The sequence below is a fragment of the Coturnix japonica genome, chromosome 7 (genome assembly GCF_054131305.1).
Source record: "Coturnix japonica strain WE chromosome 7, WE-NBRP24, whole genome shotgun sequence".
NCBI lineage: Eukaryota > Metazoa > Chordata > Aves > Galliformes > Phasianidae > Coturnix > Coturnix japonica.
In genome coordinates, this window is record NC_140669.1 from 2,786,890 (window position 1) to 2,801,358 (window position 14,469).

At 36.7% G+C, this 14,469-nt stretch overlaps 1 protein-coding gene across 50 annotated transcripts in view; it reads right to left on the reverse strand.

Annotated features, from left to right (window-relative positions):
• Positions 1–14,469, reverse strand: part of NEB (nebulin) — a 111,522-nt gene that overhangs the window by 41,022 nt on the left and 56,031 nt on the right. For all 50 annotated transcript variants that reach the window (XM_085552092.1, XM_085552136.1, XM_085552138.1 and 47 more), the window contains 26 exons: positions 14,132–14,335; positions 13,801–13,905; positions 13,213–13,317; positions 12,812–13,123; positions 12,406–12,510; positions 12,044–12,142; positions 11,315–11,416; positions 11,002–11,109; positions 10,136–10,447; positions 9,906–10,010; positions 9,719–9,823; positions 9,115–9,219; positions 8,124–8,231; positions 7,908–8,021; positions 6,932–7,129; positions 6,046–6,150; positions 5,371–5,475; positions 5,174–5,278; positions 4,610–4,717; positions 4,195–4,308; positions 3,539–3,736; positions 2,999–3,103; positions 2,241–2,345; positions 1,857–1,964; positions 1,422–1,529; positions 449–556 (listed from right to left, as the gene is read on the reverse strand). In XM_085552092.1, the coding sequence (XP_085408218.1) occupies positions 449–556; positions 1,422–1,529; positions 1,857–1,964; positions 2,241–2,345; positions 2,999–3,103; positions 3,539–3,736; positions 4,195–4,308; positions 4,610–4,717; positions 5,174–5,278; positions 5,371–5,475; positions 6,046–6,150; positions 6,932–7,129; positions 7,908–8,021; positions 8,124–8,231; positions 9,115–9,219; positions 9,719–9,823; positions 9,906–10,010; positions 10,136–10,447; positions 11,002–11,109; positions 11,315–11,416; positions 12,044–12,142; positions 12,406–12,510; positions 12,812–13,123; positions 13,213–13,317; positions 13,801–13,905; positions 14,132–14,335 (3,456 nt within the window). The remainder of the gene's footprint in view (positions 1–448; positions 557–1,421; positions 1,530–1,856; positions 1,965–2,240; positions 2,346–2,998; positions 3,104–3,538; positions 3,737–4,194; positions 4,309–4,609; positions 4,718–5,173; positions 5,279–5,370; positions 5,476–6,045; positions 6,151–6,931; positions 7,130–7,907; positions 8,022–8,123; positions 8,232–9,114; positions 9,220–9,718; positions 9,824–9,905; positions 10,011–10,135; positions 10,448–11,001; positions 11,110–11,314; positions 11,417–12,043; positions 12,143–12,405; positions 12,511–12,811; positions 13,124–13,212; positions 13,318–13,800; positions 13,906–14,131; positions 14,336–14,469) is intronic.

Sequence of the window (14,469 nt, forward strand, 5' to 3'; positions counted from 1 at the left end):
GCATTTCTAATATACGGAGAATCTGAGACTCTAGTTCTATAAATATATTAACACATATATTGGATTTTCAAACTAGTAAAGTCAACGATCAAAGAAATGAGTGCATGTATATAAAATTACAGAGGCTCAATGTCAAAGGCATGACAATTTCTGTACACTTTTAACCAAACAGCAGCAGAATGGTTAATAAAATTAGGCTAGAAGTGATTTCATTATAAGGTAATAGTTTTACAGGACTGTTGAAAGTTGAGAGTCATCAAGAACATTAGAAAGCCACGCTGCCCACCTCCAAGGCTGAATCAATGATCCCCTGCCATTCTTGATGGACATTTGTCTATCCTGTTCCTAAAAGCCTCAGTGAACAGGGATCCTACAATCTTTGCAGTCAATGCATTTTCATCCCACAGATTCTGGGCACTATCAATACAAATGAGAGAAAATACTGTACCTCATTAATGACTTGATTCACTTTCTTTGCATTTTCAAACCCAACATCGTGAGGTCCCAGAGTGTAGCCTTTAGCTTTCATATGTTCATAGGCTTCTTTATATTTCAACTACAAAGTGGGAAAGAAAATCTTTTAGATTGGACAAAAGAATATAGGAACTGAATTTCCTTATGCTTCTAGTCGCACTGCTGTTTTGGCAGAAATTTATGTAGATTTTTAGATTCAGATTTTTAGAGATAGTCAAATGAGTTACATCAGAGCTAAGCAGGCATCATCAGTATTTTTACCCTTATGATGTCACCCAAGATTAATAACATTTTAAATTTATCTTATGTCTAATATGGTATGAGCATCTGTCTGAGCAAATTTTTCTCTTGATAGCAATTGCTTCAATTCTGTTAATATAAACATTACCAGTGTTGGGAGCTGACTGCACTAGTAAGAACTGATTGCTGAGACCAGGGGCACCAGAGGTGTCAATCCTTGCCTTGTAGACACATCTGTCTTCAGCACTGCTTCCATCCTCATTTTCTGGATGGGCACTGGTCCTCCCTCACAACTAGCAGTCTCTGCCTCTGTTTGTAGCCTGGATTCAAGTCCCATCTCCTGAATTTACCTTGGACCTATGCTGCAGGTAGCTTGTCTCCAATTTCCGTTCTGTCTCCTGTACCTCCTGACTGTAGGGACCTGGATGGAAATTGACCCTCACCTTGTCAGAGATGGTTGATGCAATCTGCTATCAGCACCCTGCTCTACTTACCTTACTCAGGGGGACTTCACACTGGCTGATGAGTTCACTTCTTGCATTACAGTCATCATTGCAAACACATGGAACTACCCTACTTTTGTTGCTTTCTAGCAACCATTCTCACATCTGAGAAATAACTGCCTCAACAGTTGTGTACTCCTAGAAAACAGGCATGAAGCTTTTCCCGGTAACTCATGTTACAGAAGGACACAGCACATTACTTACATCACTGCCAATGTGCTGGACGTGTTTAGCATGCTGGAAGCCAGGGGTATCTTTGGGAAGACTGTATCCAGTAGGCAGAGCTTTCAAACCAGCCCAGCGATACAAATTCTGTAAAGAAGCAGGGGGAGGAAGGGAGAAGGGAAAAGGAAGAATCTTTGAGACAACTGTGTGTACTATTTGAGAGTATTCATTAGCTACACAGAAATCTGACTTGCACTTGACAAAACATTTCCCAAATACTTGTATTATAATGCATGCTTGTAGATTAAATAAGGACATTAACCCATTTTATTTTCAAGGGGTTCTGAATCTCAAAAAATGCTGTGGACTTGCAGAAGGAAAGACTGAGAGAAAGTATCAACATGCATCAAACATGAGAAGAACGCAAACTTTTTTTTTTTGGCATTCTGATGAAAACTAAATGTTTATACTTACTTCACTCTGTATCTTGTTTGCATGACGTGCCCGCTCCAAATCCACTGTTTTGTCGGTAGGAATCGCTTTGCCTCTAACTTTATTTAAATAGTCACCACGATAGATTACCTAAGAAAAATGAAAATGTAATCAGAGGAGAGTCATAATGGTCACAGCACATATCATTTGCATACACCTGGGAATATCTTCAAAAAAACTGGATGAAATTCTTTTGAATTCAAGCAACTAATGATTTTAGTGACTGCAATTTAGTGATGCCTTAATAAAGGTAGGTTCAATGAGTTGTAGATAATAAGCAATGCAGTAACAACTACATAAATTCACGTCACATTTCTAGAACCCGTGAAGAAAGGGCACACAGAATATTGGAGGTGAAACACTTACTTCACTGGCATTCAAAGCACTGAGGATATTCTGGACGTAGACAGGAGTGTCCATGACCACAGTGTATTTGTTCTTCAGTTTTTCTGCATTAGATTTGTACTTGATCTGCAGAGACAAATTCAAGAACTCTAGCCAGTAAGACTAGTCATTGTTAACTCGTTTTCTTATATTTTCTATAGTTACAGTAATTATTATTTATTTTATTAGTTACTTATTCTACTCATGAACCAGCATTAATACAGAAAATGTCTTGAAATTAAGGCTGCATAAATGAATATGGCACCTGACGACTTAAGAACTCCTATCAGGAAACAGTGGGAAATATCATTAGAAATTCATATGCACCACATGATGTGTACCCAGCCTACTTCTGATACACAGCTTAATAGGGGACATACAATCTGTAAAAGTGTAATGATTATTCTCCCATTTCAAAACCTTAATCCCAAGCTAAGGGTATCTTTACACTGATTGAGTCAAAAGCTTCACCCAGTTTAGCATTGCCTGCAAATTTACTTAGTATACATTCAAGTCCTGCATCCAAGTCATTTATAAAAACACTCAAAGGTACTGACTCTAAAACGGAGCCCTGGGGAAGACAACTAGTAGATATTTCTGCAGAGAAGGATATGCAACGTTTTTCAGACCCGAATCATCTTTCAGATCTGAATTTGAATAAATCTACCCCATCCTGTTAATACAATGCTTTGAAAAATATTAAGAAGTAAGTAGAAACTGCGCGTCCAGTTCAGACTCACATCACTGCGAAGGTCGTAGGCATGTTTAGCATGGAGAATCTCAGGAGTGTCCCAAACAAAGCAGCCAATGCCTTTCAGCCAGTTAAGATCATCCTTGTATACCACCTAAGATATCAAAGAAAAGAAGCCATCTAAGATTTTCAGCATGACCTAACCCCTTATCATCAAGTCAGTCTGAAGCACAGCTCTCAAATGATGGCAGGTTAATGTTTATTGGTTTTTGATGTTTTTGTTCTGATAAAATCAAAACAATTCCTTTTGGAATTAAAATGATTTTTTTCAGCACTTCAAGAACTGCAAGGTTTTGGCTCAGAGCCTATGTGGATAACAATGAAATGATGCATACCAAGTCACATTTCAGTACAGACTGATCTGTCTGTATTACAAAAACATAATACAGATGCTGTTTAGTTGTGCATAATATATAGAAGTGAAAACCACAGAGTGCTCCAACCAGGCTTCTGCAAAATCATTTCCTCTACAGAGCACAAATGCAAGAATCCTTTAAAAAAAGTGAACCACAGACACTTGTGAACTTACATCACTGATCTGATCGGCTACTTTTCGAACATGCATATTGATCTGAAGATCCGGAAGGCAGATCCAGTCATGAAGACGTGTGCGGTAATCAATTTCACTGATCTTCTTCTGCGCATCTTTAGCAGCAATTATGTCTACCATGTCTGGAAGAATGTGGACTTTGGTTTTAGTCTTTTCATAGGTTTCCTTGTACAGACGCTGCAGAATTAAAACATTCACATTAATAATATTGACAAATAGCCTGAAGTATTAACTGCTGATAAAGCTGAGGCAAAAGAATGTAACATTCTACTAATATTTTCATACATTGTTACAGTTGGAGAGCAATCATTTTGGCTATGACTAACATTTCCATCTCATCTACTCTAAAGATTTGCAGATAAGGAACCTTCAAGCTTATCATAATGAGTAAAAGGTGCCATGATACAATTTGTCAAATCTTCATGGCACTCATGTTAAGAACAGGTAGGCCAGGCAGTGCACTGTTTCATACATAAACATATTAGACTTAGAGATTTAGAACAAACAATTCAACAGCTGATGTAGAAGCCTGAAAAGGCACCTGTGATTGATCAGCACATTTACCAAACACTGAACACTGCCAAATGGATACTGAAATGCATTATCTGTGTGTATTCTAAGAAAACAACACTTACATCAATATTAAGCTTTCCAACTCTAAGGCACCTTGCTGTATTGGGATCATCCTCAACACTTCTAGGTAGTGTGTATAAAGCTTTAAACTTGTCATATTCTTCCCGGTATTTTACCTAAGCAGATGTAAAGAAAGAAAACAAATAATAAATTCCAGTTAGAAGACTGTAGTTTTAGAACCAAATCAATCAGTAAGCAAACAGTTCAGTCCAAAAAGCAGAAGCGTTGAAAGCAGAATCGCCATTTTCTATATTATTTTTAAAAATTATTTTCTACAGACACATATTTAAACTAAAAACAGAAGATTCTACAATTCTAAGATATTAAAATGCTTTGATACTTATATGCAAGATATGAAGGCTTTGACTGGTAGAATTAATCTGATTAAAATAGAACTAAAGTATTTTATTCACTTACGTATGAAGCGTTATGCTTCAGTTCTTTTGCACGTGCTAAGGATACAGCATCAGAGGGCATTATGTAGCTAGTAGCTTTCACTTTGTCCCAGGCTTCCTTGTAGAGATTCTGTGGGGAATAGAAAGTCTGTATGAGTGGGAAGATCCCCTGGGCAATAACCAATGTCCAGCAAAAATCAATATCCCTTCTGTGGTGATTATCTGATACATGAACTATTACTTTACAGAAATTAAGACAGTACAGCATAAACTTGATAGAACACACAAAAGGCAACCAAGTTCTTTCCCATTAGTCTTATCCATACTCATACAAGAGCTCTTTTTGGTTCAGGTACAACTTACTTCACAGAACCCATTTAGTAATGCCTCTATTTTGACAAGACTGAACTACAAATAGGAAAACATGCCCTCTGCCTGACATTCAGTATCTTCTCCATAGTCAGACAATGCAGAGGGCTACCACTGAATTTGCTAAGTTTCATGTTTGTGAACTTATCTTCAAACAAAGAGGACAAACGAAATAAAATCAAACCTCTCAGTAGTACCTTCAGAGAAAAGCACTTACATTGCTAAAAAGATGTTTCAGATTTTGAACTCGTTCAGAGTCTACTGTTTCAGTCACAGTTGTATACTTGTCCTTAGTTTTATGGTAATCTTCTTTGTATTTAATCTATAAAATGAAAGATGGATTCAGTGAACTTGTCTCAATTCTCAGAAGGAGCGAAGGAAAAAAAACTGAGTAGAAAAGAAGGAGAGACTCACATCACTGGCATGAATACCGCTCTGTACTGCAGCCACGTAGGTTGGTGTATCAGTAACAACACCAAAGTTCGGAAAATTCTCTTTCCCAGAAGCTGTATATTTTATCTAAGGAAATGGAAAAAAAAAAAAAAAAAAAATCATGTTGAAAATGACCACAAAATTCCATGCAAACTTCCTTTGAAATCAGACCTATAAAATAAGACAACAGTCCAAGCAATACCAATTGAAGTTAGTGCAGTACCAAAGAAATGCTTCTACGTGGAAACACAGCAAGTATGAACTACATAACGAAGAAAACCGTAGGTAACTGTAAAGCACATCCAGGATAAGAGAACAACCAGCAAGGCAGCAGATACCTTTCTCCCATCATAAATAACTTAACTGAGTTATCTTGTGTACAGAGCTGTACACAAAATGAGCGTTACCTTCTCACTGTTAAAAACCACTATGCTGCAGTACTTCCATTCTCCCAGTGCTTCTGCTTTTTAAGCAACAAGAATTACCAGGACTCTACAGACTAAGCTGCAAGATTGCACTGCAATAATTACAAAAAGTATATTGGATGTAATTATTCACTCTTCTTTGAAGTAGGACAGGTGGAAGTCCCAATGAATCATAAATGAAGAAAAAAAGAAACTTTATGTATGCTTACTTATTTAAGTACAATTTGCTTACTTGGCTCTGGAGGTCATACGCATTTTTAGCATGCAGGATTTGTGGAGTATCCCAGACATAGCATCCAATTCCCTTCAGCCAATTTAAGTCATCTTTATACACCACCTATACAGAAAAAAAACCAACAAACAACTAATTAACAAGGAGGAAATATACTCCCTGTTTGGAGAAAATACTATTATTTTTACTTTATTCAGCTTTTGCCACTTGTGCAATCTCAATGCACCACAATGCAGGCTTATTCAGCAATTACAATCTACTGGAAATTAAATGTGAGCACAGACAACGCTTGGTATGACCCATTCCACACTCTGAATGATTTTTATTAATTAATAGGCCAGGAAATTAACACATCATTAAATTTTATTAGGAAGGCTTTTTGCCCAAGTAGAGATACTGTTGACTATTTAATATGAAATTCAAGTATCATCTGCAGCTATAGGATACAACCTCGAAGAGAAGCCTTTTCCATACTCGTCCAGGAGGACTGTGCAAGCTGTCCTGGTTCCTGTGCAAATTAATTGGTGATCACTGCAGCAAAGCAACACTTTGACTTCACAATGCACCCCATCTCTGCATGTGCCAGATGGTAAGCATTCCACATAGTCTCAACCAGTCAATCTGGTGAACTTTGGGAAGGCTTTGCAAATTTTAATCTCTTAAGTTTTTCCAGTTTACAAGTGAGAGAGAAAAAAGTAGATCATTAAGATCCCCCTTCCCCCCCCGAAAATGTAAAAATCTTCAGTACTACAACACTAAGCAATCTAAGACCATGGGTTATAATTTCATGTTTAAATACTGCAAAAAATATCTGAAAGCATTTGATATTTAAATATCTTGAAAAAAGGACTTTGTAAAATGTTGAATAAATACATGAAATACATACATCACTCAAGATTTCCTGGGCCCTTCTTGCTTGAATAACATCATGTTCTTCAGGAGAGCAATTCCAGTGATGGAGGTAACTTCGGTACTCAAGATCACTGAGAATATACTGGCACTTCTTAGCTAGCACGTGATTCATCATATCACTTGGAATATGGACTTTTGTTTTAGTGTCTTCATAATTCTTTCTGTATGCCAACTAAAAAGCAAAGATAGAGGAAAAGGAAAAACAGTGAATAGTGTTCTCCTCCATAATCTTGACTCCAGTAGGCAACAGGTTATAGCACAGTCTGAGGCTACTTTTAGATTAGTGGCAAAACTCCAACTCGGCTCAGTAGAATGAAGTCTGAACTTTGATATTAATCACCATTTACTCTGACAAGGTACTAGAAAGATGAGAACTATCTCCTTCATTGGCAGACTTAACAGTGTGTATAAAAGGTAACACTACTTCAAGATAAGAAATGCACATGTTACAAACTTTTCTTTAATCCAAACCATCTCCCTTTTCAAAAGGAGATATAATATTAGGGATTACATTAACCGTGCCCTGCATGACATGTCATATGTTCAGCAGTGATACAAAACACCAAAGGTACATTGGTGTTTTGAATCTTTCTGATTCCTCAATTCCTATTCACTACAAAATATATGTGTATATATACGTATAATTATTATTATTATTTTGCTAATAAAGCAAAAGTATCTCAAGCCATACAGTACTCCCCACTGATCAGATTCTTACAATGTAAAATAGAAAACTCTAATAGGTCCAATAGTTAAAAAAAAAAATAAATCCATCTTAATCTCTTAAATCATTTCAAATTCAATGATTCACCCTAAATACACTCAAGAAAGCATATGGAAAATACTATTACTGATGTTAATAAGCATGGCATTACATACGTTCTATATGAGAGAGACACTAATAACATGGGAAACAGAAACTATTGGGGGAAGGTTGATTCTCTCCTCACCGCGCTCCTGATTTTCTGGAATGCTAATGAATGAACGACACTGGGGAAATCTCCAATGTCCTTCCCAGCCAGATAATGTCCTTTCAGCTTCTCATATAACTCCTTATATTTACGCTGCAAAGAAAAAAAAAAAAAAAAAAAAAAGGTCAAAATTTTAAAGTTCATGTTCATAAGAGATAGGAAAGTAGAAAGAAGGAATGGAAAATGCATACTAACCTCACTATTCACATAGTTTGCATGCTTGGCTCCAACAAGTGGAATGTATTTTCCATCCAAAGTATACCCAGTGGGCTTGCTGATTTCCCAGTCGTTTTTATAAAGTTTCTAGATAAATAGAACACAATACAAATTTTGATATAAGATCCATTATGTTTTCCAAGAGGTCTCATTCTGCTGTTTTCACTCATATGGAATATGACTGTTTCTATGGAGCAGTTCCTCTTTCCATCAATCATCCCAATAAAGTAAACGAATAATGGTCTAAGAAAGCTCCAGCTCAGGAGAGTATTGGAGCACAAATGTGAACTGATCTCTCTAGATTTGCTTTCTTGAAATGGAAACCTGGAATTCAACATCTGTCATCCAGAAAAGTAACAGAAATATTCAAAATGTAGATGTGAACTGCTGTTTGAAAGCGTGGCACAGAACTGACCTTGATAATCTTACCCATAGCTTGTTTGAAATCGTGAAAAATCCCCAAGTAAAACTGGCATTTATTATAAGAGCAGTAATTCTGCCAATGAATCTTTCTTAATATATCACGTTTTAAATATTAAATACATTGACTTTCAGACTAGATTACAAAGACTTCACATATAATTTAGTCACACTTCCAAAAGGAGACACTTCCAATTAAAATTAGTGAGGCTACTGATAAATAACTGATTCATAATAGAAATCACCTACAATTTTCCTCTCATAAAAAAATAAATGTAAATTCTCATCACACAATCGCAACTATACTGCTGCTCCTCCTACTTACAAACACCACACTGCAGTGCTTTGAGATCAGCTTAGTGAGGAAAGAAGTGACCCTTAACCTAACCATCCTAACTAGGAAAAACTGAAAAAACAAAGACATTAAATGACATTTCCAGTGCCCCGTGGAAAATTAATGACAGAAACAGAACAGTACTCTGAGATTCAGTCTATATACAGTTGCTTTCAAAACTACCTACAGCTCAGTTAGGTATTTATCAAATCTTACATCACTATAGAGCAAGGACATGTCTCTGGCATGATTCAGTTCAGGAGTATCATCCGACCCAATGTACTGGCCTTTCTCCAGGTTAAATGTTTCTTTGTATTTTAGCTACAAGAGAAAAGAAACAAAGTTAAAGCCACAATAGAAATAAATGATCTCAACCAGCCCATTTATAAGAATTAGACATTTGTTTTCTGCTACATTATCACATCTTCAGAAATGTCACACAGTGCATTTCAACCACTATTGTACACAGACAGATGTCATGAGTAAAACTTCATGAAAGGTGCTTATCAGCAATTACAAGTAGCCATGCCATGAACTCCACTAGCTCACCAAATACACGACTCAATTTTAAGTCACTATAAAGAAAATCTATATCAACTGTAAATAACTGATAACATATCTTTGTCTACAGAGAAATGTAAAATGCTTTGTTGTAGCAATACTGAGTTATTCATATATTCTTACTAAATAACTTACCCAATAAAACTCTATTATAAATAAGCATGCGTATGCACATATATGGACACAGTACAGTCTAGCAGAAACAATTAAGTCATCTAATTCTAACAATATTGAAAGGAATGGAAAAAAAAGTACATACATCACTCTGATTGACAGAGTTCATCTTTGCCAGGACAATGTCTGGAGTGTCAACCACACTGGTGTAATTAGAAAAGTTTTCAACGGCAGCTTTCGTATAAGCTCTCTGCAAAGAGATGAATTATTTCCTTAAGCACAGTGCATGAGAAAGAAGAGCTAACCACACAACAACTAAAATACTTCCTTACCTTATTTATCAGCTCCTGTGCATGTTTAACTTTCTTATGTTCCACTGAATCCAGAGGAACCCAGCCACAACCACGGAGCCATTCCAAGTCAGATTTATAAATATTCTAAATAATAAAGTTACAAAAAGAAAAGAAATTATGTACTTCAGCATTATGTAATATGAAAAATGCACTCAGACCAAACAAACTGGGAATTACATATAATTACAATTATATGTAAAATCACTTACATCGCTTTGCAGATCATAGGCCTTCCTTGCCTGAATACAATCATTCTGGTCAGGGTGGCATGTCCATTGATGCAGGTACTGGCGGTAGTCAACATCACTGACCAATGTCTGACACTCCTTGGCTGCTACAACTGACATAATATCCACAGGGATGTGAATTTTGGACTTTGTTTTGTGATAATCCGATTTATACAATCTGTCATTCTGGATCTCGCCTGCATGTTCAAACCACACCAGTTTTGGATCATCTCTCATACTGGCGACTCCAACGTAGTGACCTCTTTGTTTGACATAGTCAGCTTTGTACTTAAGCTGAAGGAAGAGGGGAGAAAAAAAAGTAAAGATCAATACTGATGGTATCTACTCTTTTTTTTTTAACCCACGAAGAGCTACGGCTTTATCGACACAAACAACAAATGAGACTGTGTTCCTAAGAGATAGTTGCCATTGTAGTCTTAGATTTTCAATACATGATCACACATAATAAGGATACAAATAGTAATCTTTGTATAGTCCTCCCACTTCAAAATGTGTAATTTTCTAGTCTAAAACGCTACCAGTTTTCAGTAGGGTGCATTTTCACAGCAAGAGGAAAACCTGGCTAGAAAACACCTGAAAGAGCTGCTTCTGGAGAAATTAAAGGTGGAAGAGAGAACCTGACCTTTCAATACTGATATCCATAAAAATCATAATATAAAAGGTGTCTGAATTGTCTGGAAGACAGTGAACTTCAACAGTCATAAGAGCTCCACTGGATGTTACCCCAAACACAAAGCTCTGCATATCTTTCGTTGAATTTGCAAGGCCTTTAACATTTTTAAGCTTCTAAGCATTTGCTTTCCCAATGCGATGAGAAAAATTATTACCTCACTTTGGACATCATTTGAGTGTTTGGCATGACGGATCTGCACAGTGTCAGGAGGCAAGAGATAACCAGTGGCTTTCTCCTTCTCCCAGCTTTCCTTGTATAAATTCTGTGGAAAATAGAAGAGAGGAGAAAGGAGAAATTCAAAACTACTGGAGTCATAGGCATTACTAAATATATGTAAGGTGCATTAACGTGCAAATAAAAGGAACTCTTTCTCCAATGTGCTCTTAATATGGCAAGATTTCTAAATCCCTCAGAAGAATTACTGATGTGAGCAGAAACTGTTATATGCTCAAGGAGAGAACACATACCTGATTAAGAATTCTGGCTGCCTCTCGAGCCATATCTAGCTGTGGTGTATCCGTTAGAGAATAATTTGACTTGACCTCATTCCATTCTTTGTGGTAAATGATCTAGAACAGAGGAAAAAAAAAATGAATGCTTCATAACATCATCACAACATATGGAAAACACAGCACTAAGACCTGTGTTTTATGCATAAAATGATGTATAAAACCCTGAATTTTCACGCTATTAAATGTGATACATTAAGTACACATCTAAATGGACATATATTTTTAAAGGAAGCTATACAAGAAAAGATTCTATAGAATTTCTCAGGAAAAAAATTTTGAAAATGATGATTGTTGTAGCACAGTAATTAACTGGACAGTTTAAGATTGCACCGCCTTAACTGAGAAGGAATAAGCATTACGGTGGTCACAGTACATGCAGTTATTTATGTTCATGTTGTCAAATGTCACCAAATGTATCAGGCAAGACAGAAAAGGAAGGGACTGCCACAGAGCTAGCAGTGGCTTTCCACAAGCCTAGGAGTGATCTCATGCTGCTTGATGAGCTTCTTCCCACAGAGTGGATAGAGATGAGATAGTGACACCCTGCTCAATTTGATGTCAAACATTAACAGAATCCCCAAAGTCTGATCCAGAATTACTTTTGCCTTTTTTTCTTTTCTTTTTTTAAATAAAATACTGCCACACACAGACCAAGTTCACAGCCTGACAATACACCGAACTTACATCACTGAGAATTTCACCACTTTTCTTCGCTGTGACATAATCAACTCTGTCCGCCACTGGAGTAAATCGAATAGTGTCGGCTTTTGTACGATACTTTCTCTGTACAATGGAAAAGATGCAAATACAGTCAGATTACAGTGCAATACTTTACAGCTAACACAGCAATTCTGACTATACAGAGAACAAAACAAAGGTTACATTAAAGGAAAAAACTCTCCATACATGGTGAATACTGTGAAAATACTCCAGTTATCCTTTTTGTAATAAAAATAAATGAAATACTGATGCTTTTATCCATCAAAAAATACTGAAAATTACAACTGCTCCTGAGGAAATCTTAATGCTGAGGTCTCTTTGGTTACCTCATTCAATAGGTCTCCGGCATATTTGACATGATTTATTCCAAGTGAATCATTGGGCAACCATCCAATTCCTCGTAGCCATTCTAAATCAGATTTGTAAACAGCCTAAGAAAACAAAATAGAGTTTGTGCTGTTAGTCACAGTTCCCTGCACAATCCAGCAAGATCCATACAGAATGGCATGCACTCCTGCTGGTTAAAAGGAGAGCAGTAATTCCAACTTCAGCACTGCATCTACATTCAGTATGCTTCAAACTTAGCAGTACATAATAGTGGCATACACTATGTAATCTAAATAACCAGCAAATCCAATTCACTGCATTTAGCAGAAGATTCCCACTGACTTCTGTTAGAGCTGAAGCAGACAACACAGTAAAAAGATAAAGCAAGTTTTCATGTTAACTCACATCACTTTGAAGATCATAGGCTTTCCTGGCGTGCATGACATCATTCTGATCTGGAAGACAGATCCACTGATGCAAGTAATGGCGGTAATCAATATCACTGACCAAAGACTGCCCATGTTTAGCTGACTGGATAGACATCATATCAACTGGCAGATGGCACTGTGTCTTCCATTTGGCAAAGTGTTTCTTGTATTCCAGTTCACTCTGGACCTTGCCTATGCCAAGGGCAAACTGAATTTTTGCATCTGCTTTTGCATTTGGAACTCCAACGTAATGTCCCTTCTGCTTCTCATGATCCAGTTTGTATTTATACTAGGTAAAGAGCAAAGATCGCCATTAATAACAGTTACGGAATACTTCTTAAAGCATATGGAAAGCTAGATGCCTCTTTTTGCACTTACATCACTAGCAATTTCTCTGGAAGCTTTGGCTGCCTTAATTGGGATTGCATCTGCTCTCAAATCGTAACTCATCTTCACTTCATCCCAGGCTTCTTTATACAGTTTCTGAAAAGACAGTACAATGTCACACACATGCTAAATATCCTAGGATTTGTCATTAAAGAAACATGCACTATACTGTCATTTGTTTGCTGAAATGTGAGATTTCACTCCTGCTTCTTGCTACAAATACTGCTTGTCAGTATATGCACAGTGTCTGTAACACACCACTGTTCCAACCTATACAGCATAGAAGGGTGTTTATAGAAATTCTGAGAATATTTATATTCTCTCTTCCATTTCAAAGTGACATCTCAGTGGTGCATTATATTAATCCTTTCTAAACAGCTGTACACAGCATTTATTTTAAACTGTCTAAATGCTTCAAGAATGCTCAGTAGAGGGAAGGGAATGTTGTAAGCTGCATATAAGGAAAGATTTCAAGATTTCATGTGACTTAACCTCCAACTTTTTAAGTAACATCTCAGTAAGTTACTGTTAAGAGTTTAATTTTTTTTTTAAGTGTAGAAAATAGAAAAATAAACATACCTTGCTATAATTATGAGCATTAGACTTGGCTAGGGTGATTTCAGGCGTGTCTGGCATAATATGGATCATAGTCTTGTCCTTTTCCCAGGCTTCTTTGTATTTTGGCTGTTAAAATAATTTATTTTGTATTTAAAACATGGAATTGCACTTGTCAGTAACACAAAACTCCATAAATCTCACATGAATTATCATCTCCAAAGAATAAAATATCTCGGAAAGCATGAGGCAACTTAAAATGTAAAATTGACCAATGGTATTTTAACAGAGAGTTTTCCGTCAAACTGTTTATCACCTCCATACAATGAAAGAATTCAAGAACATTGTAACATACAATACTGAGCTGTTCAGCATTCGTTTTAGCTAGAACAATGGCTGGAGAATCGACGACGCTGGTGTACTTCACGCTGTCAATAGGTGTGCGATACACCTTGTCACTCAGCAGATCCTGGGCATGTTTCACTCTCTGAATCCCTGGAGAGTCATTGGGCAACCAGCCAATTCCACGGAGCCATTCTAGGTCTGACTTATAAACAGCCTGTGTTGGAGATGGTCGGAAAAATAAAACACTGTGTTTAAAATGACAGAATTCATTATTTTAGACTAAATAAAAGGCAGTGTATGTTTTAGAAAAAGACAATTGAGCTAGACCTAGATTAATCCTTAATATAC